This window comes from Anomaloglossus baeobatrachus, chromosome 8 (assembly GCF_048569485.1).
Source record: "Anomaloglossus baeobatrachus isolate aAnoBae1 chromosome 8, aAnoBae1.hap1, whole genome shotgun sequence".
Lineage (NCBI taxonomy): Eukaryota > Metazoa > Chordata > Amphibia > Anura > Aromobatidae > Anomaloglossus > Anomaloglossus baeobatrachus.
In genome coordinates, this window is record NC_134360.1 from 134,772,021 (window position 1) to 134,797,732 (window position 25,712).

The following is a 25,712-nucleotide window of genomic DNA, read 5'->3' on the forward strand; positions in this document are numbered from 1 at the left end:
TCTTGCTGACAAAAAAAAATCTCAAAGGAACATAGAATACATGTACAGAAAGCCTATAATATTATCCTCATGATGTGAAATCTAAATGATGTGGCTAAACAATTGATCATACTGTATATATGAGATTGGTGAGAGTCCAACATGGCACCACAAGGATCAGCTGAAATCTGCTGCCGGCTGTAAGCAATGTATGGAGCAGAACACTGCAGAATCGATCATTGTTACTACTGTTTACTGCAGGCTACAATCATACTATTTCTCTGAGAAAGTTTAATGCAAGAAATCTATGATAAATATCACAAAAGATGAACACTAAACATGCGCTGATATTTTAGTCTACTAAGTACAACATTAATACAGAAAATACATGAAGAGCTATAAATCTTCAAGCACTTTGATCTATGTAATATACTGTACTAACCATTTTTTGTCCACGTCAGTGCAGGAGCTGGAATTCCTCTGGAATCACACACAAGACGTATGAGTGATCCTTCAATAACAGTAACAATACTTTCTTCAGATGAACTTTTGATCTTTGGAGGCACTAAGATTTAGTAGATATGAGAGATATAAGGAATATTTCAGGACATGGCAAGATCTTAAGCACTGTGTAGCTGGAAAGACATCTGAAGACATGCTTCAAGTAATCAAGAGAATTCAATAGAGTGAAGCAAAATAGGTATGTACTGCTGTGGATAATACCATAAAAGCTACCTTGATCCACATACAGGGTGGACATACTGTGAGGTAAATCCGGAGATATGACGATAAATCATGATATTCAAGTTATGTCAGGAAGCCCTCTCCTGGTGTCACCCCCCCTTTCCTTCACACAACTCCTTCAATCAGAAAATTTACCACAGGGATAAACGGTTTGTTTAGCAGATAGGTGTCAAAGGAACTGGTCTGTGTTCCACTTACACCTCCAACAGCCATCTCCTCTGATATGGAGATTAGATGACTTGGGAACAATGGACGCAGGATGACCCCCTGCCGTCACCCTGTAACAAGAGTTGTATCTCATTATAAGGCTATGGAACTATCCAGACAGAACGACTCCAGTAAAAAATGGTTCATATCTCGCAAGCCATATTTCCGATAAATATGGCAACCATAAAAATGGTGTCTCCGCATGCGGACGATGCTGGCACACCCTTTTTATGGGAGCAGGACCTGGGGAAATACCCCAGGCGTGATATCAGCCAATGGGGAACTAGTAGACAAGTCATGAGTCCTCTCGTTCTGTAGCTAAATTCATAACTGTCACAATGAGAGCGTTGGCGTCCGCCTACGACGCTCCCAGGCAAAGTTATGGCCCATATTCCATGTTGTGGATATTGTCCATAACTCCAGCCAGGGGTGGAGCAGTGCTCCCTCTGAGGTCACTAAGGTAGGAGGGGACCTGGATTTGCCCAGGTTGATAACCCTACTTCGGCCATTTTCCAGTGTTCTTTCGCTGGGGGTCACGTGTAGGAAACATCTGTGGGAAGGATCCTAGAAACCTGGTCTACAGCGCCCCCCTGTGGCCAGACGCACAAGGTAACTGCTGGAACTGTGTATGCCTGTTTGTAACCCATGCTTTGATTGTAACTGTACTCTGACATATGTATATTCTGTAGATTCCCTATTGTATATATTGTAGTTTCTAGTGTGCTTTAGGCTGATTAAATTATATAATTAATCTTGGGCTGTTCTGTTATCTCGATCTTGAATCCCACGTCTGTGTGTTCGGCTAATAGTTACCGTGAAGCGGTTGGTGGCAGCGAGTTTGTGCCAAGGATTATTGTGGGGAGGCCAGTGAGATTCGGGGAGATTTTATATATTCCGCCCGCGGAGGTCGGGGGAATATATACCCTACTCTCACCGGGGACCCTTCAATAATCGGCATAAGTAGTATAGCGGCCTCCTTGCTTATTGTCGGGCAATTCCATAATTGGCCTGACTATAAGAGGGGCGCTAGAGAGCGCGTCACGTGCTCTGTCTGTCGGTCGGGAGGTATAAAGGAGGGGTGACCCCCACTTGTTACCCCCCGATTGTGACGTACTGGTAGCCAGCGCGGGGGATTTCTGAGTGACCCCCCCGGTGGTTCGTGACATATTGGTGGCAAGCGGTGGGATCGAGATAATAGTGTGTGTGAGTGTGAGACCCATACTCCCAGACACTAAAGACTGCCTGCAGCAGCTGTGGCTGCTGGGGTCTTCAGACTAGCTCAACACTAGAGTGTCAGAGTGCAGATACTGTAAGGTGTGTGGGTGCATCAGGTGTCAGTTCTGTGTCAGTGACCAAAAGTCTGCAAGAATGGCTGATGGCACCAGGAGCAGAGCTATGTAACTGGCCAATGCTAAAGCAGGAGCCGAAGAGAGGGAGGACGGTGCTGTGGACAGTAATGAGGAGGTTGCCCACGAGTCCTCCAGGAGCTCGACGCCAGAAAACCGTTCTGCAGAGGACAGCGCACAACCTGGCAATTATGGACAAGATGAGGAGCAGCTCACCCAAGGGTCCTCAACGAGCCAGATGCCAGCCCTCCGCTCTGCAATGGACAGTGAATCACCAGGCTCCGCAGCGGGTCGCAGATCACCACGTGCCATTCCACCGAGCCTGGGAGGCTCGGATAGCCTTCTTCAAATGGCTATGGCCCTTCTCCAGGCTGGAGACCAGGAGGGCTACAACGAACTCCTGGCAGAGCGCAGGGCAGAGCGGCAGGCAGCGCGTGAAGAGCGCCAGGCAGAGCGTGAGGCTGCGGAGCGACGGCAACAGGCAGACCGTGACCACCAGCTGCAGCTAGCTCAGCTCCGGCCCTCATCAGCCACACGTGACCTTCAAGACACCAAACTTCCAAAGGTCCGTGTTGAGGACTTCCCAGTGCTGGAGAAGGATGGAGACTTGGACTCTTTCTTGACTGCTTTTGAACGGACTTGCCTGCAGCACCATCTGGACAAGGACCAGTGGGTAAAATACCTGACCCCCCGTTTAAGGGGTAAGGCCCTGGATATCCTTGGGGACTTGCCTGCTGAGGCAGATCAGGGCTACGACACCATCAAGCGGGCCCTGATCCAACAGTACAACCTCACTCCAGAGTCCTACCGCAAGAAGTTCCGGAGCCTACAGAAGGGACCAAAGGACTCCTGGGCTGACCACCGGCGGGCACTTGCCCGAGCTGCCGACCACTGGACCCAAGGCCTGCAGCTTACCACCGGACCGGAGATCCTGGACTTGTTCATCACTGAGCAACTCTTGTGGAACTGCCCTGAGGATCTCCGCCAGTTCATCCGAGACCAGAAGCCAAAGGGGTCCACGGCTACAGCTGCCCTGGCCGATGACTACACCAACAATCGGGCTCCTGAGGCCAGGAGAGCAGCCACCAGCAGCACCTGGAGAGGGGGTAAGATGAATTCTACGACTGCCCCACCTGCCCCTAAACTGCAGGGGGTGTCCCCCTCAACTCCCCTCTCCAGGCCCGTGGCAGAGCCAAGACGGTGCCACCAGTGCAACCTACCTGGACACTTCAAGGCCATGTGCCCTCAGCGTCCCAAGGCCCCGGCTCCGTCCCCGTCCCAAGGGCCGCCCAAGGTGTATTGTGTGGGTGGGGGTGGTGGTAGGTCCCTGGACAGCTTCCAACCTGTCACCGTCGGCCGGTCTGTGACCATAGGACTGCGAGACAGCGCCTCGGAGGTGACTCTGGTGCGGCCTGAGATGGTGTCCCCCCAAGACTTGATCCCTGGAAAAACCCTCGCTGTCTCCGGGATTGGAGGCATTGACCCGGCGCTGCCTGTTGCTGGCATTTATGTGGACTGGGGCGCAGGGCGAGGGGTGAGGGAGGTGCGGGTAACTGATCGGATCCCCGCAAACGTGCTACTTGGGACAGATTTGGGGCAGATAACCTCCCAGTTTGGGCCCCCCCCAAGGGCTGAACCTTCAGCCAGTACTGACGTGCCTCCGGACAATGTTAATGTGTTATCTATGAATGATGTAAGGGAGGAGGGAGTGAACTCTGATTTTTCTGCTTGCATAGACACCATAGACACACACTCAGCTGCAGCTGTGACAGGGGAGGGGGTCAGAGAAAGGTGTGACAATGCCTCTACAAGTGATCAGCCAGTGAGCTGGGATCTGTTGCCCTCTGCAGGGATAAGCAGAGAGCAGGGTGCTGCAGGGGGAGGACCAGTGTGTGGGGTGGGGGCTACCACAGCAAATGTGGGGTCCCCAGAGATTTCACAGCGGGGTTCTGTTGCTGCAGGGGGGGGAACAGGCAGGTGAGATTGGGGCCGGTCCCGGAGCGGAAGTGCTCCCAGGTAAGATCTCGGTGCAGGGTTCCCCCACAACCGGGGTGTCAGGAAGCCAGGTAGGTCTGCCTGAACCGGCGACTTGGTCAGGAACGGAGGAGGAGCAGGCACGACCCACGGTCGCAGCAGCTGTGGCCGCTGTCACCCGCAGTGGGAGTGCTGGAAGCCAAGGGGCCTCCCGGAGGTCCGATAGCTCTTCCCCTTCTGACCAAGTGGCAGCCGAGTCAGGTGGAGGCCAGGACACAGGTCCCGGGGTACTGACCGAAGATGTGACAGTCTCGTCGATTCTGGCCACATCTAGTCAGGGGTTTCAGGCAGCGTTAGAAGCTGACGACAGCCTGAAAGCTCTAAAGGAGCAGGCGGCACAGCCTCCCTCGGACTCGGACCCGGAGCGAGTGGTCTGGGACCAAGGACGGCTGTACCGGGTCACGGTCCAGCAGGGTTCACCGGAGGCGTGGCCCAGGGACCGACAGTTGGTGGTACCCTATCCGTTCCGGACGGAGTTGTTGCGGATCGCACATGAGATTCCGATGGCCGGACACCTAGGGATCGCTAAGACCAAGGCCAGGTTAAACCAGCATTTCTACTGGCCAAAAATGGGGGCCGATGTGGTTGCCTACTGCCGTTCGCGTGAAACCTGTCAGAGAGTGGGGAAGGCGGGGCCACACCCCAAAGCCCCACTGGTATCTCTGCCAATCATCGATGAGCCTTTCAGGAGGGTGGCTGTGGATCTGGTCGGCCCGCTGGCCATCCCCAGCAGCTCCGGGAAACGCTTCATACTAACGGTAGTGGACTATGCCACCCGGTACCCAGAAGCAGTGGCCTTGTCGTCCATTCGGGCTGACAAGGTGGCCACCGCATTGCTGGAGATTTTCTCCCGAGTGGGTTTTCCCCAGGAAATGCTCACTGACCGGGGGACCCAATTCATGTCCCAGCTGATGGAGGCCCTCTGTAAGCAAGTCCAGGTGCGACATCTGGTAGCCAGCCCGTACCATCCACAGACTAATGGCCTGTGCGAGCGGTTCAATGGCACCTTAAAGCAGATGCTTAAGATGTTGGTCGACTCCCACGGGCGTGACTGGGAGCGGTATCTCCCACACCTGTTATTTGCTTACCGGGAGGTTCCACAGGCCTCAACAGGATTCTCACCGTTTGAGCTCCTGTACGGGCGACGTGTGCGGGGCCCCCTGGCTCTGGTGAAAGAGGCTTGGGAAGGGGATTTGGCCACCCCTGGAGTGTCGGTTATCGAGTATGTCATGCGCTTCCGGGACAAAATGCAGGCCGTGACGCAACTGGTACACGACAATATGGCTCAAGCCCAGGCCGATCAGAAGCGTTGGTACGACCAGAACGCTTGTGAGAGGACCTACCAAGTGGGTCAAAAGGTGTGGGTACTGGTCCCCGTACCACAGGACAAGCTTCAGGCAGCCTGGGAAGGCCCATACCTCGTGTACCAGCAGCTCAACCCTGTGACGTACCTGGTCACTCTGGACCCTGCCCGTGGAAGGCGGAAGCCCTTCCATGTGAACATGATGAAGGCACATCATGAGCGGGAGGCGTGTGCGCTCCCCGTGTGCAACCTGCCCGAGGAGGGAGAAGCGGAAACCCTCTTGGATATGCTAGCCCAGGTTAGGGCAGGCGGATCCATTGAGGATGTGGAGGTTGGCCACCAGCTCTTGGAAGACCAACGGTCCCAGCTGTGGGCCACCCTACACCCCTTCCGGGGGTTGTTTACCAACCAGCCCGGAAGGACTAACTTGGCTGTCCATCACGTGGACACTGGGGATCATCCCCCAATCCGGCGTTCAGCATACCGGGTCTCCCTGGAGGTGCAGCAACACATGCGCCAGGAGATTGACGAGATGCTGAAGCTGGGGGTGATCCAGGCATCCAACAGCGCTTGGGCCTCGCCTGTAGTCCTCGTCCCTAAGAAGGACCGAACCACTCGGTTCTGCGTGGACTACAGGGGGCTCAATGCTGTCACGGTCGCCGATGCGTACCCAATGCCACGCATCGATGACCTGCTCGATCAGTTGGCCGGGGCTCAGTACCTGACCATCATGGATCTGAGCCGGGGATATTGGCAGATCCCCCTGACTCGCAAGGCCAGGGAACGCTCTGCCTTTATTACCCCATTTGGACTGTACGAGTCCACGGTGATGCCATTCGGGATGAGGAATGCCCCTGCCACTTTCCAGCGGATGGTCAACACCCTGCTCAAGGGACTTGAAGGGTACGCGGCCGCGTACCTGGATGACATTGCCGTCTTCAGTCCCACCTGGGAAGATCACCTAGAGCATCTAGCACAGGTGCTCAGGCGGATCCACCAGGCAGGTTTGACCATCAAGCCGGGAAAGTGTCAGCTGGCCATGAGCGAGGTCCAGTACCTCGGTCACCGGGTAGGCGGGAGAACACTGAAGCCCGAGCCTGAGAAAGTGGAAGCCATCGCATCCTGGCCCACCCCCAGGACCAAGAAGCAGGTGATGTCCTTCTTGGGGACCGCTGGGTACTATAGGAGGTTTGTTCCATGCTATAGTAGCCTGGCAAAGCCCTTGACGGACCTCACCAAGAAGAAGCTGCCCTCTGCAGTCGATTGGACAGTGGACTGCGAGACAGCCTTCCGGGCCCTAAAGGACGCCCTGTCCAGCCCGCCCGTGCTACAGGCAGCCGACTTCACGCGGCCGTTTGTAGTACAGACCGACGCCAGTGACTTCGGCCTCGGTGCGGTGCTCAGCCAGGTGGACTCTGCGAGCCAAGAGCACCCAGTCTTGTACCTGAGCAGGAAGCTGTTACCAAGGGAAGTGGCCTATTCCACGATGGAAAAGGAGTGCCTGGCCATAGTGTGGGCCCTGCAGCGTCTGCAACCCTATCTATACGGGCGCCACTTCATCGTGGAGACGGACCACAATCCCCTCAGCTGGTTACACACTGTCTCCGGGACGAATGGCAGGTTGTTGCGATGGAGCCTGGCGCTCCAGCAATACAACTTCACCATTCGACACAAAAGGGGCCGTGACCACGGTAACGCAGACGGGCTGTCCCGACAAGGAGAGGTCGCGGACGGGCGCACGGGGGAACACCGGAGTGTGCTGCCCCCTAGCGCCCTCAAAAGGGGGGAGGTGTGAGGTAAATCCGGAGATATGACGATAAATCATGATATTCAAGTTATGTCAGGAAGCCCTCTCCTGGTGTCACCCCCCCTTTCCTTCACACAACTCCTTCAATCAGAAAATTTACCACAGGGATAAACGGTTTGTTTAGCAGATAGGTGTCAAAGGAACTGGTCTGTGTTCCACTTACACCTCCAACAGCCATCTCCTCTGATATGGAGATTAGATGACTTGGGAACAATGGACGCAGGATGACCCCCTGCCGTCACCCTGTAACAAGAGTTGTATCTCATTATAAGGCTATGGAACTATCCAGACAGAACGACTCCAGTAAAAAATGGTTCATATCTCGCAAGCCATATTTCCGATAAATATGGCAACCATAAAAATGGTGTCTCCGCATGCGGACGATGCTGGCACACCCTTTTTATGGGAGCAGGACCTGGGGAAATACCCCAGGCGTGATATCAGCCAATGGGGAACTAGTAGACAAGTCATGAGTCCTCTCGTTCTGTAGCTAAATTCATAACTGTCACAATGAGAGCGTTGGCGTCCGCCTACGACGCTCCCAGGCAAAGTTATGGCCCATATTCCATGTTGTGGATATTGTCCATAACTCCAGCCAGGGGTGGAGCAGTGCTCCCTCTGAGGTCACTAAGGTAGGAGGGGACCTGGATTTGCCCAGGTTGATAACCCTACTTCGGCCATTTTCCAGTGTTCTTTCGCTGGGGGTCACGTGTAGGAAACATCTGTGGGAAGGATCCTAGAAACCTGGTCTACAGCGCCCCCCTGTGGCCAGACGCACAAGGTAACTGCTGGAACTGTGTATGCCTGTTTGTAACCCATGCTTTGATTGTAACTGTACTCTGACATATGTATATTCTGTAGATTCCCTATTGTATATATTGTAGTTTCTAGTGTGCTTTAGGCTGATTAAATTATATAATTAATCTTGGGCTGTTCTGTTATCTCGATCTTGAATCCCACGTCTGTGTGTTCGGCTAATAGTTACCGTGAAGCGGTTGGTGGCAGCGAGTTTGTGCCAAGGATTATTGTGGGGAGGCCAGTGAGATTCGGGGAGATTTTATATATTCCGCCCGCGGAGGTCGGGGGAATATATACCCTACTCTCACCGGGGACCCTTCAATAATCGGCATAAGTAGTATAGCGGCCTCCTTGCTTATTGTCGGGCAATTCCATAATTGGCCTGACTATAAGAGGGGCGCTAGAGAGCGCGTCACGTCCTCTGTCTGTCGGTCGGGAGGTATAAAGGAGGGGTGACCCCCACTTGTTACCCCCCGATTGTGACGTACTGGTAGCCAGCGCGGGGGATTTCTGAGTGACCCCCCCGGTGGTTCGTGACACATACCATTGGAGCAACTTCTGCAGCCACACAGGGGCACAAAAGATAAGGGTGCTGCCACCACCTCCAAAGCAGGTGAACTGTGCATTATGGTAAGATATTGGACCAGAAAGGGCACAAAGTTCCTGCACAGGGGCCCTCATCTGTCTCTGTCCACTTCTGTTCACATATATGTATATAATATATATCAAGAAATAGACCTGAAGATAAAATAAACTGTGGGAAAAAAGGCGCAAAATAGGGTCTTATCCGGTATAACAGATGGAAAAGTGAATGTGCAATAGAAGCACTCACCTGATGGGGTTGTGACAGTCACAACTCCTTTAGTAGCATGAAGCAAACGTGGAAGGCAGCAGTCCCGCAACAGCAGAGTAGTTTCGGATGATGGGAGAAAAGCAGGTTAAATACCGCGCCAAACCACAGGAATCAGGATGAAAAAGTAATTCTCTTTTCTTTATTTTCACAGGTCTACGCGTTTCAAGGACATATCCGTCCTCTTCCTCAGGACAAATGCAGAGAACACTAGTGTTCTCTGCATTTGTCCTGAGGAAGAGGACGGATATGTCCTTGAAACGCGTAGACCTGTGAAAATAAAGAAAAGAGAATTACTTTTTCATCCTGATTCCTGTGGTTTGGCGCGGTATTTAACCTGCTTTTCTCCCATCATCCGAAACAAGAAATAGACCTGTTAAGAGACAGACAGGCAAAGAGACAGACGGGCAAAGAGACAGACGTTGAAAGAGACAGATGGAGAAAGAGACAGAGATGGGGAAAGAGACAGACCGGGAAAGAGAGAGACCGGGAAAGAGAGAGACCGGGAAAGAGAGAGAGCGGGAAAGAGACAGACCTGGAAAGAGACAGACCTGGAAAGAGACAGACGGGGAAAGAGACAGATGGGGAAAGAGACAGACCTGGAAAGAGGCAGACTTGGAAAGAGACAGATGGGAAAAGAGACAGATGGGAAAAGAGACAGACCTGGAAAGAGACAGACCAGGAAAGAGACAGACCAGGAAAGAGACAGACCAGGAAAGAGACAGACCAGGAAAGAGACAGACCGGGAAAGAGGCAGACCGGGAAAGAGACAGACCGGGAAAGAGACAGACCTGGAAAGAGGCAGACCTGGAAAGAGACAGATGGGGAAAGAGACAGACCTGGAAAGAGACAGACCAGGAAAGAGACAGACCAGGAAAGAGACAGACATGGAAGGGAAAGAGACAGCCGGGAAAGAGAAGACAGACGGGGAAAGAGACGGACCTGGAAAGAGGCGGACCTGGAAAGAGACAGACGGGAAAGAGACAGACGGGGAAAGAGACAGATAGGGAAAAAGACAGGCCTGGAAAGAGACAGACGGGGAAAGAGACAGACAGGGCAAGAGACAAAACGGGGAAAGAGACAGACGGAGAAAGAGAGAGACAGACAGACACACACATAGAGACAGACACAGATAGAGAGAGGCAGACACAGAGACACAGAGATACAGACAGATAGACTGATACAAATACAGACAGAGAGATAGAAACAGACAGACAGACATAGATACAGACAGACAAGGAAAGAGACAGACAGAGAGACAGACAGACAGCAACACACAGACAGAGACACAGACAGCGACACACAGACAGAGACATACACAGACAGACAAGGAAAGAGACAGACAGCTAGTTATATGCACACAGTATATATATATGTACAGTTAGGTCCAGAAATATTTGGACAGTGACACAAGTTTTGTTATTTTAGCTGTTTACAAAAACATGTTCAGAAATACAATTGTATATATAATATGGGCTGAAAGTGCACACTCCCAGCTGCAATATGAGAGTTTTCACATCCAAATCGGAGAAAGGGTTTAGGAATCATAGCTCTGTAATGCATAGCCTCCTCTTTTTCAAGGGACCAAAAGTAATTGGACAAGGGACTCTAAGGGCTGCAATTAACTCTGAAGGCGTCTCCCTCGTTAACCTGTAATCAATGAAGTAGTTAAAAGGTCTGGGGTTGATTACAGGTCTGTGGTTTTGCATTTGGAAGTTGTTGCTGTGACCAGACAACATGCGGTCTAAGGAACTCTCAATTGAGGTGAAGCAGAACATCCTGAGGCTGAAAAAAAAGAAAAAATCCATCAGAGAGATAGCAGACATGCTTGGAGTAGCAAAATCAACAGTCGGGTACATTCTGAGAAAAAAGGAATTGACTGGTGAGCTTGGGAACTCAAAAAGGCCTGGGCGTCCACGGATGACAACAGTGGTGGATGATCGCCGCATACTTTCTTTGGTGAAGAAGAACCCGTTCACAACATCAACTGAAGTCCAGAACACTCTCAGTGAAGTAGGTGTATCTGTCTCTAAGTCAACAGAAAAGAGAAGACTCCATGAAAGTAAATACAAAGGGTTCACATCTAGATGCAAACCATTCATCAATTCCAAAAATAGACAGGCCAGAGTTCAATTTGCTGAAAAACACCTCATGAAGCCAGCTCAGTTCTGAAAAAGTATTCTATGGACAGATGAGACAAAGATCAACCTGTACCAGAATGATGGGAAGAAAAATGTTTGGAGAAGAAAGGGAACGGCACATGATCCAAGGTACACCACATCCTCTGTAAAACATGGTGGAGGCAACGTGATGGCATGGGCATGCATGGCTTTCAATGGCACTGGGTCACTTGTGTTTATTGATGGCATAACAGCAGACAAGAGTAGCCGGATGAATTCTGAAGTGTACCGGGATATACTTTCAGCCCAGATTCAGCCAAATGCCGCAAAGTTGATCGGACGACGCTTCATAGTACAGATGGACAATGACTCCAAGCATACAGCCAAAGATACCCAGGAGTTCATGAGTGCAAAAAAGTGGAACATTCTGCAATGGCCAAGTCAATCACCAGATCTTAACCCAATTGAGCATGCATTTCACTTGCTCAAATCCAGACTTAAGACGGAAAGACCCACAAACAAGCAAGACCTGAAGGCTGCGGCTGTAAAGGCCTGGCAAAGCATTAAGAAGGAGGAAACCCAGCGTTTGGTGATGTCCATGGGTTCCAGACTTAAGGCAGTGATTGCCTCCAAAGGATTCGCAACAAAATATTGAAACTAAAAATATTTTGTTTGGGTTTGGTTTATTTGTCCAATTACTTTTGACCTCCTAAAATGTGGAGTGTTTGTAAAGAAATGTGTACAATTCCTACAATTTCTATCAGATATTTTTGTTCAAACCTTCAAATTAAACGTTACAATCTGCACTTGAATTCTGTTGTAGAGGTTTCATTTCAAATCCAATGTGGTGGCATGCAGAGCCCAACTCGCGAAAATTGTGTCACTGTCCAAATATTTCTGGACCTAACTGTATATATGTATGTATATATATATATATATATATATACTGTGTGCATATAACTAGCTGTCTGTCTCTTTCCTTGTCTGTCTGTGTATGTCTCTGTCTGTGTGTCGCTGTCTGTGTCTCTGTCTGTGTGTTGCTGTCTGTCTGTCTCTCTGTCTGTCTCTTTCCTTGTCTGTCTGTATCTATGTCTGTCTGTCTGTTTCTATCTCTCTGTCTGTATTTGTATCAGTCTATCTGTCTGTATCTCTGTGTCTCTGTGTCTGCCTCTCTCTATCTGTGTCTGTCTCTATGTGTGTGTCTGTCTGTCTCTCTCTTTCTCCGTCTGTCTCTTTTAGCATACAGTCGTGGCTAAAAGTGTTGGCACCCTGGAAATTGTTCCATTAAATGAAGTATTTTTCCCGGAAAATTATTGCAATTACACATATTTTGTTACACACTTGTTTATTTGTTTTGTGTGTTTTGGAACAACGCATAAAACAGAGAAAAATGCTAATTGGATATTATATCACACAAAACTCCAATGGGTTGGACAAAATTGATGTACCCCTCAACTTAATATTTGGTTGCAAATCCTTTGGAATAAATATCTGCAATCAATCTCTTACTCTTACCATCAATAAGCTTCTTACCCCTCAACTAGAATTTTAGTCTCTATTCTTGCAAACTGCTCCAGGTCTCCCATATTTGAAGGCGACTTCTCTCAACAACAATTTTACGATCTTTTCTCCGGTGTTCAATGGAATTTAGATCCAGACTCATTGCTGCCATTTCAGAACTCTCCAGTGCCCTGTTTCCATTCATTTCTCAGTGCTTCTTAAAGTATGATTGAGGGTCATTGTCCTCCCGGAAGATAAATTGTCAAGCACACGAACCCAGCTTTCTGACACTAGACACTCCAAAACTTTTTGGTAATCTTCATATTTCATGATGCCTTGCACACAGTCAAGACAACCCCAAAATATCTTTGAACCTCCACCATATTTGACTATAAGTACTGTGTTATTTTCTTTGTAGAAGACAGTAAAATTATATGCTTTACTAAAAAGCTCTATCTTATGCCTGCTTTACATGAGTTGATCTCTCGTGCGATAGCACAAGCGATCGTACCCGCCCCCGTCGTTTGTGCATCACAGGCAATTAGTTGCCCGTGGCGTACAAAGTCGTTTAACCCCCGTCACACATACTTACCTGCTGAGCGACCTTGCTGTGGGCGACGAACGTCCAGTGGGAGGGACGTTCGGCGTCACAGCGACTTCACACAGCCGCCGGCCAATAGAAGCCGAGAGGCGGAGATGAGCGGGATGTAAACATCCCGCCCACCTCCTTCCTTCCACATAGCCGGCGGGAGCCGCGGGACGCAGGTAAGCTGTGTTCATCATTCCCGTGGTGTCACATGGAGCGACGTGTGCTGCCACGGGAATGATGAACAACCGGCGCCATTTTAATTAAACAATTTTATACAACTGAGCGACGAGTACACAACTCACGATTTGTGAGCGATACTGCGTCGCTCAGAGGTGTCACACGAGACAACGTCGTGCGCTATGCCAGATGTGCGTCACGAAAACTGTGACCCCGACGACATATCGCACGACAGCTCGTCTCGTGTAAAGCCCGGATTAGTCTCATCTGTCCACAAGACGCTTTCCCAGAAGGATTTTGTCTTACTATTGTACGTTTTGGCAACTGCACTCTAGCTTTTTAGGTCTCATCAGTGGAGTCCTTCTGGGTCTCCTGACATAGCATTTAATTTAATTGAAATGTCAACCGATAGTTCTCGCTGACACTGATGCACCCTGAGCCTGCAGGACATCTTGAATTTCTTCAGAACTTGATTGGGGTTGCTTATCCAGCATCCGGACTATCCTTCGTTGTAACCTTTCATAAATTTTTCTCTACTGTCGACTGTTTTCTAAAGTGCCATGGGTTCCAAACCTCTTGATGATTATGTTATGCACCTTGGCCAAAAGAACAAAAGATCTCTGGAGAAGGATTTGTAACCTAGAGATTGTGGATATATTTCAACAATTTTGGTTCTCAAGTCCTCATACAGTTCTCTTCTCCTCTTTCTGTTTTCCATGTTTAGTGTGGCACACACAGACACACTGCAAAGATTGAGTCAACTTCTCCACTTTTAATCTGGTTTCAGGTGTGATTTTCATATTGCGAACACCTGTTACTTGCCACAGGTGAGTTTGAACAAGCATCACATGCTTGAAATAAAGTTGTTTAACCACAATTTTGGAAAGGTGCCAACAATTATGTCAGGTCAATTTTTGGGGTTTTGTGTGAAACTATGTCCAAATTGCCTCTTTTGTGTTGTTCCAATACATCCAAATAAAAATAAACATGTAATTGCAATCATTTTTTAGGAGAAATACTTCATTTTCTAAAACAATTTCAAGGTTACCAACACTTTAGGCCATGACTGTATACATATATTGTTAGAGAACACAATCCATTTTGTTCCTGTAGTGTCCATCTTGTACTATACCTTTATGATGTCATGGAGATCGGGTGGCACTGCTGGGTGGGGAAGGTTCACATTTTTATCACACCCTATTGCTCTTACTGGTGCTTATTTCAGGGGGAACTTGTTCTTTGTCTGTGACCCTATATAAATTGGTCACATAAGCTAATAACATAGAAATCTCCAGTACACCGTACTAGGCTGTGCTGTATGGATTTCCCAAGCGCTTGTAAAAAAATCTTATTAATTTGGAGTTAAAATGGCACAGAAGGAGTGTATTTTGCTCACACTATATACACACTGCTCAAAATAAAGGAGTACACCCCTTTTCAAAAGGTAAGAGTTTAATCAATATCTCACTCAGCACAGGAACAATTTTCAAAATTTTCATTCATTTTCATTTAGAATTTCTTGTTAACCTATAACATGAAAGCAATATAGCTTTCATTACAAAATCTTCAATTTTACTAAATATGGGCTGCATATTACTGGATATCACAGGATATGTCCTGCAGAAAGAACTACTAACTTAGGATCTGATACGATGTCCATTTGTGGGAAAGGTTTAAGAGTTGACGCTTTCTGCTAATCTCAAATAGTCCCTAAAAAATGTATATATTTAAAATAAAGCAAAAGCTAAAATATCATACCCAAAACATTCACATTAAAGTTTTTTTCAGTTTTTCCTGCGACATTAGCAGCCTCACAAGAATATCGACCAGCATCTTTTACCTGAGCATCCATAATCTGCAAAACATAAAGTTTTATAGAAGTAAATATACCAACATATAAAATAATTCCTTTACTATTCCATGCAGTCCACATAATCTGATCTCTTGTGGCCAAGTGTCTTCATTTGCCTCATCATTTACAATCGGTCATTTTTCTTTAGTGCAAATTAATTTTTTTGTGTTTCTTCAAATATAGGAGTGATAGACTTTTAAGTTTTTATTCCAAAGATTTAAATTGGAGTTAAAAAGCCTAACAATTAGAGATGAGCGAACCGGTCGCGGTTCGGCTCGAGCTTGGTTCGCCGAACGTAAGTCGCGTTCGAGTTAGGTTCGGCGAACCGGTTCGGCGAACCACTTGAACCCCATAGGAAACAATGGGAGGTAATCACAAACACATAAAAACACATTATAAATGTACACATACAGTTAATAAACATTGCCATAACACTAACCGGTGCCAGCGATGTGCCCTGCCCTCTGTCTCCTGCTGATTTTCCATCGGTAATCGCTGCGTCCTCCCGGTAACCAGCAGTGATGCAGGGCCTATCGTGACGTCAAAATAGCCATGTGACCAGTCACGTGTCTATTATCTCATTGGCTACAGACTGGTCACATGACTATGACGCGTCATGTAGGACCTGTCAGTGCATCTCTCCAGTACACGGTGCACGTTTGTGTATCGCCGTATACCGGCAGCATGCTCTGGCACACGGTCGACTCCCCGTTCTGCTTCCCCGTTCCGTTAGCGACCGGCTGACACAGCTGGTCAATAATGGAGATTACCGTTGCCATAGCAACGCGCCTGTTAGCGGTGACATCCTGGCTAACAGCGGCATCGGGAATCACATGATCGGAGCACCGTTACTATGGCAACCCGTCTGTCAGCGGTAACGTTACTGCTAACAGCCAGCAGCACTGATCACTCAGGGAGTGAAGCCTGAACGGGGAGCAGCAGCGTCTTTCTCCCATGCTGTGCTGCTCATGGAGCAGAGCTGCATGGGCTGAAGGAGAAAGAAGACAGAAGACCATGGATCGTGGAGGGATAAGAGGGAGTAATAAACATGGAGTCTCTAAGTGTGTTTGTGTATTTATTTCTATTAAAATATTTTTTCTCTGTGTGGTGTCTTTTTTTTAACCCTTTATTGGAGATTCTTAATGGCCGGGTCAAACTTGCCTGACATTAAGAATCTCTGACTTAATACTAGCTAGTAAAACAAAGCTAGTATTAACTCATGATGATTACCCAGCAAGCCACCCGGCTCCAGGGCTATTGGAAGAGTTGGATACAGCGCCAGAGGATGGCGCTTCTATGAGAGCGCCATTTTCTGGGGCGGCTGCGGACTGCAATTCACAGCAGAGGCGCCCAGAAACCTCGGGCTAACCTGTGCTGTGGATTCCAATCCCCAGCTGCCTAGTTGTACCCGGCTGGACACAAAAATGGGGCAAAGCCCACGTCGTTTTTTTTTTTTTTAATTATTTCATGAAATTCATGAAATAATTAAAAAAAGGGCTTCCCTATATTTTTAGTTCCCAGCCGGGTACAAATAGGCAGCTGGGGGTTGCGGGCAGCCGTACCTGCCTGCTGTACCTGGCTAGCATACAAAAATATGGCGAAGCTCACGTCATTTTTTTTGTAGTTTTTTGGCAAAAAAAATAAAAAATGCTTCCCTGGATTTTCCATTGCCAGTGAAGGTAACACCAAGCAGTGGGGGTTGGCAGCCAGTAGGTGCTTGGATTACCCTTAGCTAGCAATACAAAAAATGCAGTGGGAGCCCATATATATTTTTTTTAATTATTTATTTAAATAACTAAAAACAAAAAGGGCTTCCCTGTATTTTGATTGCCTGACATCACAGTGCTGTAAAAATAAATCTTTAAAAAAATGACGTAGCGCTCCGCGGTATTTTTGATTCTCAGCGCAGATAAAGCAGACAGCTACGGGTTGCCACCCCCATCTGCCTGGCGTTACCTTGGCTGGCAATCAAAATACAGGGAATCCCATTTTTTTTTTTATTTAAAAAAATAGTTAAAAAAAAAATGACGTTGGGTCCCCCCATTTTTGATAGCCAGCTAGGGTAAAGCAGAAAGCTGTAGCCTGAAAACCACAGCTGGCAGCTTTACCGTGGATGGGGATCCAATGTGGAGGTCACCCCAGGCTCTTTTTTTATAATAATTTTATAAATATTAATTACAAAAAAAAAGTAGGGTCCCCCCCAAATTGGATCACCAGCCAAGGTAAAGCAGACAGCTGTGGTCTGGTATTCTCAGGGTGGGAAGGTCCATAGTTATTGGCCCTTCACAGCCTAAAAATAGTAGGCCACAGGCGGCCCAGAAGTGGCGCATCCACTAGATGCGCCAATCCTGGTGCTTCACCCCAGCTCATCCCGTGCCCTGGTGCAGTGGCAAACGGGGTAATAAATGGGGTTGATACTAGCTGTAAAGTCACCTGGCATCAAGCCCTGGGGTTCGTGATGTCATAGCGTCTATCAGATACCCGACATCACAAACTGTCAGTGCTAACAAAAAAAATAGACAAAAAAAAATTTATTTGAAAAAATACTTCCCATAAAATTCCCTCTTTCACCAATTTATTGTAAGGAAAAGAAATAAGGGGGTCCCACGATAACTCTGGACCGTCTAGAATATGGGGGGACACGCTCAGGGAAGGTATCCCCCATTTTCTAGGAGTGCAGACCCTCCATGTGAGTAGTGTGGGTGCAATGAATCTGCACCCACTCTCCCCGGGTCCACAGCAACAGAGTCCATGTCGTAACTGTTGCTACCAAAGCTGCAATGCCCTGCTCATGAGGTAAGGGCATGCCTAATCAGGAGAACTATTCTACATTTCCAAATATTGGTATTTGCTGATATTATTGCTATTCCACCTACTATATATATTGGGGATAGGATCTTGGAGATGGAATACCACTTTAAGTCCAGTTATCCAGCTGAATGAATACTAAACAACAGAGCTCGCTATTTAGACATGTTTTCTTGTGGCGTATAACGGACTCTCATATTTGGTAGTCATTCAGCAGGGCAACTATAAAATCAAATACCTCAATTTGGAAATGTAGTATAGCTCTCCTGATCAACTATGTTCCTTACCTCATGAGCAGGGCATTGCAGTAGCTTACAGATGCATGGTTACCACCACTCACTGTGTCTGAACACAGGAAGCTGAGCTGACAGCCGCTTTGTGCATGCGGCAGCGTCTACTGTGAAGGAGAGGGCCGCGGGGGATCAACGCTGCACAGGTACCGTGGGACACCGGGGAACACCGGTGGGGTTATAGGGGGTGACCTGGCAGGGCCTGGGGAGGAGTTTTCTGTCGCATGTGTCATGGCACATGCGACAGAAATCAGAGGAGTAGGGTGAATGCGGGGGGGCACTTTGGCAACACCGGGGGACCGGAGGTGACCGGGGAGCAGATTTATTTCCCATCTGACATGTTTGTTCATGCCAGATGGGAGATAAATAATTTTTTACCGGCGCTGTCATTTACTGTAATGTGATCATCGGTATATTATTATTATTATTATTATTATTTATTATTATAGCGTCATTTATTCCATGGCGCTTTACAAGTGAAAGAGGGTATACGTACAACAATCATTAACAGTACAAGACAGACTGGTATAGGAGGAGAGAGGACCCTGCCCGCGAGGGCTCACAGTCTACAGGGAATGGGTGATGGTACAATAGGTGAGGAATATGGTGTATACCGGTGATCACGTGGGCGGGGACTGAAAAAAACGGCCTGAATCATGATCTCCAGGGTCTCAGCTACCTCCTGAAACCCCAGAGATTTTCTGACGCTGGGGGGCCCTATTCACTTATTTCTGCTTGCTGTGTATAAACGGCAGATCAGAATAAGTCTTCATTCACACGACCGATCCGTTTTTGCGGTCCACAAAAAACGGTCCTTTTTTTTCATGGGTGCATCCATGTGGCATCCGTTTCCGTTCCATAGACGGTCCGTATGTCATCCGTTTGTCATCCGTGTGCCTTCCGTTTTTTTTGCGTACTGCAAAAAAACTGAAGGAGGGAAGATACATAAATTTACCCAGGATGCATAGCTTCAACCTACATGAGGCGGTCACATGTTCACTCCAGTGCCATTTTCTACTGCTTTTCACAGCGTAGAGCACTCTGGTGATTTTCCTGTGCTTGTGCACTTCATATCAGTCTTTTCTGTCATTATATAGGCCTTAAAGACACATCATGTCCCACTCTCCTGCATTTTGTAATTTTGCACCCTTTGGTACCTTTCATGTGGCACTAAGGGGTGCTTAGCCTTGTATTTACCAAAAAAATAAATAAATTTAAAAAAAAAAATGACGTGGGGTTCCCCTTATTTTTGATAGCCAGCTACGGTAAAGCAGACATACGGTAAAGCAGACAGCTGCAGCCTGCAGACCACAGCTGGCAGCTTCACCTTGGCTGGTAATCCAAAACTGAGGGCACCCCACGCTGTTATTTTAAATTAAATAAATAATTAAAAAAAAAAAAAACACGTGGGGGTCCCCCCAAAATTGGATCACCAGCCAAGGTAAAGCGGACAGCTAGGGTCTGATATTCTCAGACTAGGGAGGTCCATGGTTATAGGACTCTCCCCAGCCTAAAAATAGCAGGCCGCAGCCGCCCCAGAAGTGGCGCATCCATTAGATGTGCCAATCATGATGCTTCGCCCCAGCTCATCCCGTTGCCCTGGTGCGGTGGCAAATGGGGTAATATATGGGGTTAATACCAGATGTGTAATGTCACCTGGCATCAAGCCCTGGGGTTCGTGAGGTCAGGCGTCTATCAGATACCCGACATCACCAACCCAGTCAGTAATAAAAAAAAGTGGACGACAGACACATTTTTATTTGAAAAAACACTCCCCAAAATATTCCCTCTTTCACCAATTTATTAGAAAGAAAAACAAATGCAGGTCTGCTGTAATCCAAGGGGTTCTGATGACGATCCATACCATAGTCAATGTCCCAGTCAATGAAGAACAGAATGTTCCCCATTGGCTGGGAGAGCAATGCAGAGAGCTAACATCAATAGGTCAGCCCAGGTCACTGCAGGGCATGACAAGTGCTGCTGTCAGGAGCGAGGTACATTACCTGCGTGACGATCTCCTGCACTGCTGGTAGCAGAGCTGTCACTGACTTCAATGACCGCTGACTTCACAGCCAAGTATCGCGGGAGCCTGTGACGTCACCGCTAGTCACAGTCTCGGCTCTGCAGCGAGATAAGATGTGAAGCGGCGGCCATGGAGGACAATGACATCGCTGAGGTCGGGAGGGACTTCATCACCTCAGGTAAGCCGAGCGGGGCCATGTGTGCGGAGTGTGAGGTGGGTGGAGCTAAGCGGGGTAATGTGTGCGGAGTGCAAGGTGGGTGGAGCCAAGCGGGGCCATGTGTGTGGAGTGCAAGGTGGGTGGAGCCTAGCAGGGCCATGTGTGCGGGCGGTGGAGTGCGAAGTGGGTGGAGCATAGCGGGGCCATGTGTGCGGGCGGCGGAGTGTGAAGTGGGTGGAGCCTAGCGGGGTAATGTGTGCGGGCGGCAGAGTGCGAAGTGGGTGGAGCCTAGCGGGGCCATGTGGCGCTGAGGACGTCAGTGCCGGGGACTGTATGGCTGGGGACAGGTGAGTGTGAGTGTGTGTGTGTACATGCCGCGTGCAGGAGGGGGCGGAGCTCAGCAGGGAAGTGTCGGCTCCCTGCACACGGAACCAAGGTAAATATCGGGTTACGAAGCAAAGCGCTTTGCTTGGATACCCGATATTTATCTTGGTTACCAGCTTACCGCAGGCTGCCAGTGATGGCTCCCTGCACACTGTAGCTGTAAAAAGCCACGCTTTTGGTGCTCGAACCGCTCTCGAACGTACCTCGAGATGCTGAACTTTTAGCAAAAAGCTCAAGTTCTAGTTCTATCTAGAATACCCCCCAAAATCACTCGAACCGCGAACTGGCGAACCGCGAACCACGAACCGCGCTCAACTCTACTAATAATATAGAAAATGTGTTTTGTTACTTGCTACTTGTGATATTGCTTACAGTGGCATGCATATGTTGGAGTACCCCTGGTTAAAATTAGGCTAAGGTTACATGTTCTGTAATCATCCATCAGAACGGATCCTGTAGAGATCCGTTAGGAAAATGATTTCTATCCGATCCATTTTTTATAACATGGGAGTCTGTGGAAGACAGATCAGTTTACGGATAGCTATTTATCTTCCAGTTATAAAGCATCCTGTAAGAAAAAAAATGGATCTGTTACAAATGCAAGTAAAATAGATGGCTAAATGGCAATTTCCATAGACTCCAATGTTAAAAAACTGAACCGGCAGACATCGGTTATTTAACAACAGACAAAAAAGTTGTGCTTACACAACTTTTTCTAAATGGATCTCTGCAGGATCCATTCTAACGGATGATTACAGGACATGTGAACTCGGCCTAACTGATATTGTGAACAGTTAAGCAAGGTGAAGATGAACTGATCTCTAAAAGACATAAAGTTAAAGATGACACATTTACTTTGTATTTTAGGCAAAAATAAATATATTTTCATCTTTTATATTTGAAAATTAACAAAAAAAGAAAATTGGCCAATGCAAAAGTTTAGGCACCCTGCATAGTTAGTACCTGGTAGCATCCCCTTTGGGAGGTATTACAGCTTGAAAACACATTTTGTAGCAACCAAGAGTCCTTCAAACCTTGTTTGAAGGATTTTCATTCATTCTTCCTTGGAGAACTCTTCCAGTTCTGTGCGATTCCTGGGCGTCTTGCATACACTGCTCTTTTGAGGTCTAGCCACAGATTATCAATAATGTTCAGATCAGGAAATTGTGAGGGATATTGTAAAACCTTCAGCTTGAGCCTTTTGAGGTAGTCTGTTGTGTATTTTTACATGTGTTTCGGATCATTATCAATTTGTAGAAGTCATCCTCTTTTCAGCTTCAGCTTATTTATGGTTGATGGTTTGTATCAAGAATTTGTGGAAATTTCATTGAATCCATTCTTCTCTCTATCTGTGAAATATTCCCCAAGCCATTGGCTGCAACACAACCACAAAGTAGGATTGATCCACCCCATGATAATAATTGGCGATATGTTCTTTTCCTGAAATTCTGTGTGCTTTTTTCTCCCCACATACCTTTGACCATTGAGAAAAAAAGTGCTGTTATAAGTTCATCGTCTACAGGACTTGTTTCCAACATGCATAAGACTAGTTTAAATGTTCTTTTGCATACATCTGATGCTGAATCTTATAGTGAGGATCCAAGACAGGTTTTCTTCGGATGACTCTGTCATGAAGGCCATGTTTCTTCAGTCTCGAACAGTCAAACAATGTTCCACAACTCCAGAGTCTTCTAAATCTTCCTGAAAGTCTTTTGCAGTCAAACAGGGGTTCTGATTTGCCTCTCTAACAATTCTACAAGCAGCTCTCATAAATTTTGCTTGGTCTTCCAGACCTTATCTGGACCTCCACTGTTTCTGTTAGCTGCCGTTTCTCAATTACATTTCAAACTAAGGAAAGAGCAACTAGAAAACACTTTGCTATATTCTTATAGCCGTCTCCTGCTTTGTGGGCCTCAAAAAGTTTCACTTTCAGAGTGCTAGGCAGCTCTTTAGAATAACCCATGGCTGTTTTTTGGCACAAGGTTAGAAGGTTATTATAAAGCTGTGAAATTTGCATCACGAGATCTTTCCTAACGATGATAGTGAACAAGCCATAATTCTAATAGGCTAAATAAGGTCTGAAACCTTAGTCAAAGTTATCTGAGCACACAAATCTCGAAGGGTATTCAAACTTTTGCATCGTCCCATTCTCCTTTTTGTAATTTTTAAAATGTAAAAGATGAAAAAAAATATATATTTTTGCCTAAAATACAGAGGAAATGTATTATCTTTAACTTTATGCCTTTTAGAGATCATTTCATCTTCAACTTGATAATTGTTTACAATAACAGTAATTTTGACTAGGGATGCCCAAACGTTTGCCTGCTACTGTATATTATTGTCCATTCTCATCCACTGCACTCACAATCCTGAAGGCAGCTGCACAAAAAAAATATTTTTCTGACTCAATACTAATAGTTGCATTGTGTAAGGTGGTTGTTAGTAAAATAAATGGACCATATTATAATGTTATACTGTACAATAATACTGTTATACTATATAGATCTCTGCCTCGAAAAACAAAGATAATCAGCAGAACTAGTAATAAAGCATTGGCTTACTTGTAGAACACTCCCATTTTCATATATGTGAACTCCCGGCCTGGTCACCAGAGGCATCCATTCTTTATACCAGGTCAGCACAGGAGGTGGCACTGCATTGCTTTCACATTTTAGTACAAGTGTTTCATTTTGTAAGACTGATACATTTTGCTCTTCACCCATGATGTTGGGAGGCACTGTAGTAGAAGAAACGTCATTCAAAGGGTAAAAGTTTCACATCCAAATTTATACATAACATGTTGTATAACTGTATATCATGCCCTTCTAGAGGGGAAACAATGACATATGGAAATTTATAACTAAACAAGCTTATATCTAAACCTAAATTCAAGCAGAGATTTATATAAAAAACTATAACAGATGGGGTTTTGCATAGTGGTGGCTTCCAAGTGTATAAGTGCCCATGGCAGAGATAAAGAAACTTTTCATACAATTACACTGTTCTACAGCCAATTGGTTCTGAGCTGAAAACAGTTCAACACAACTATTTTTGTGGTGCTGAAAATGAATATGATATTTAACTTTGCTGATTGGCTATCATTTTTAAGAGATGTTGCAATTACTTTTGTCACCTTTCATGAAGTCTTATAGAAAAATTGTGTCTTTATTATTTCATTATCATCGTTGCATTGTTGGAGGCTAGTCAATTACATCACCTATTTAGTCTATTGAGCCTTCAGTATTCTATTATCTTAGGGAGGCAAATAAAAAAGCACCAACTCAGCTCCGGTGAAGTAATCCTAATTACAGTTACATCACCTACTAAATGCTCTGTGTGTAAGGTATACTGTTTTAGGATTTCTTAGCTTAAGGCCGCTTTACACGCTGCGATATCGTGACCGATATCGCTAGCATGGGTACCCGCCCCCATCGGTTGTGCGACATAGGCAAATCGCTGCCTGTGGCGCACAACATCGCCCAGACCCGTCACACTACTTACCTGCCCTGCGACGTCACTGTGACCGGCGAAACGCCTCCTTTCTAAGGGGGCGGTTCGTTCAGCGTCACAGCAACGTCACAGCTGCATCACTGAACCGCCGCCCAATAGAAGCGGAGGGGCGGAGATGAGCGGGACGAACATCCCGCCCACCTCTTTTCTTCCGCATAGCGGCCGGGAGGCAGGTAAGGAGAGGTTCCACGTTCTTGCGGCGTCACACGGAGCGATGTGTGCTGCCGCAGGAACGAGGAACAACTTCGTTCCTGCTGCAGCAACGATATTTGAGAATGGACGATGCAAAATCGCTCATAGGTGTCACATACAATGAGATCGCTACAGCGACCGGATGTGCGTCACAAAATCCGTGACCCAACAGAGATCGCTGTAGCGAAATCGTAGCGTGTAAAGCCCGCTTTAGTTTCTTAGGATATTGACATGTAGCTATACAGTATATTTTTAAAGATTCCTTTCTTACATTTGTATCTAGACTTTTTCCCAAAAAACAAAGGAGCAGTAAGCGATGAGCGCAATGAGAGATTTCACCAAGATATTGTGGTTATGGAGAAATTATATCAAGGAAAATGGGATCAAGGAATGCTTGCAGATTACTGGTGGACAAAGTAAGATATTATCTGGTGCAGGAGAACAGAGACAAGCAAAAAAGAGTTGTCACTGAATGAGGAGCACATTTGGTAGTGAAACTTCTGTAACTGTTTACAATTCACAATAGTGATTAGACAGCTTTCAGTTATTTGAATTGTTGATAACTGTCATTAACAAAATATGCTACATCTTTTTATTTGCAAAAATAATATTTTGACATACTAAAACTTTTATACATTAATTATATTTAGCAGTAAAAGGAAAACACTTTGATATTAGAGAAACAAGAAGCAACAAGAAATGTCAGTGTAAAGGGGGCTTTACACGGTAGCGATATCGCTAGCAATTTGTAGCGATAGCGAGCGTGTAAGTACCCGCCCCCGTCGCGCATGCGATTGTTTGTGATCGCTGCCGTAGCGAACATTATCGCTACGGCAGCGTCACACATACTTACCTGGTCGGCGGCGTCACTGTGACTGCCGAACAATCCCTCCTTCAAGGGGGAGGGACGTTCGGCATCACAGCGACGTCACCGCGACGTCACTAAGCGGCCGGCCAATCAAAGCTCCTTCCTTCCTCATTGTGGCCGGCGGCAGGTAAGGAGACGTTCCTCGCTCCTGCGGTGTTACACATAGCGATGTGT

At 47.1% G+C, this 25,712-nt stretch overlaps 1 protein-coding gene across 1 annotated transcript in view; it reads right to left on the reverse strand.

Annotated features, from left to right (window-relative positions):
- Positions 1-25,712, reverse strand: part of HMCN1 (hemicentin 1) — a 921,797-nt gene that overhangs the window by 489,295 nt on the left and 406,790 nt on the right. Inside the window, exons 41-43 of the mRNA XM_075322013.1 lie at positions 23,530-23,705; positions 15,213-15,309; positions 422-544 (exon numbers count right to left, since the gene is read on the reverse strand). Coding sequence (XP_075178128.1) covers positions 422-544; positions 15,213-15,309; positions 23,530-23,705 — 396 coding nt within the window. The remainder of the gene's footprint in view (positions 1-421; positions 545-15,212; positions 15,310-23,529; positions 23,706-25,712) is intronic.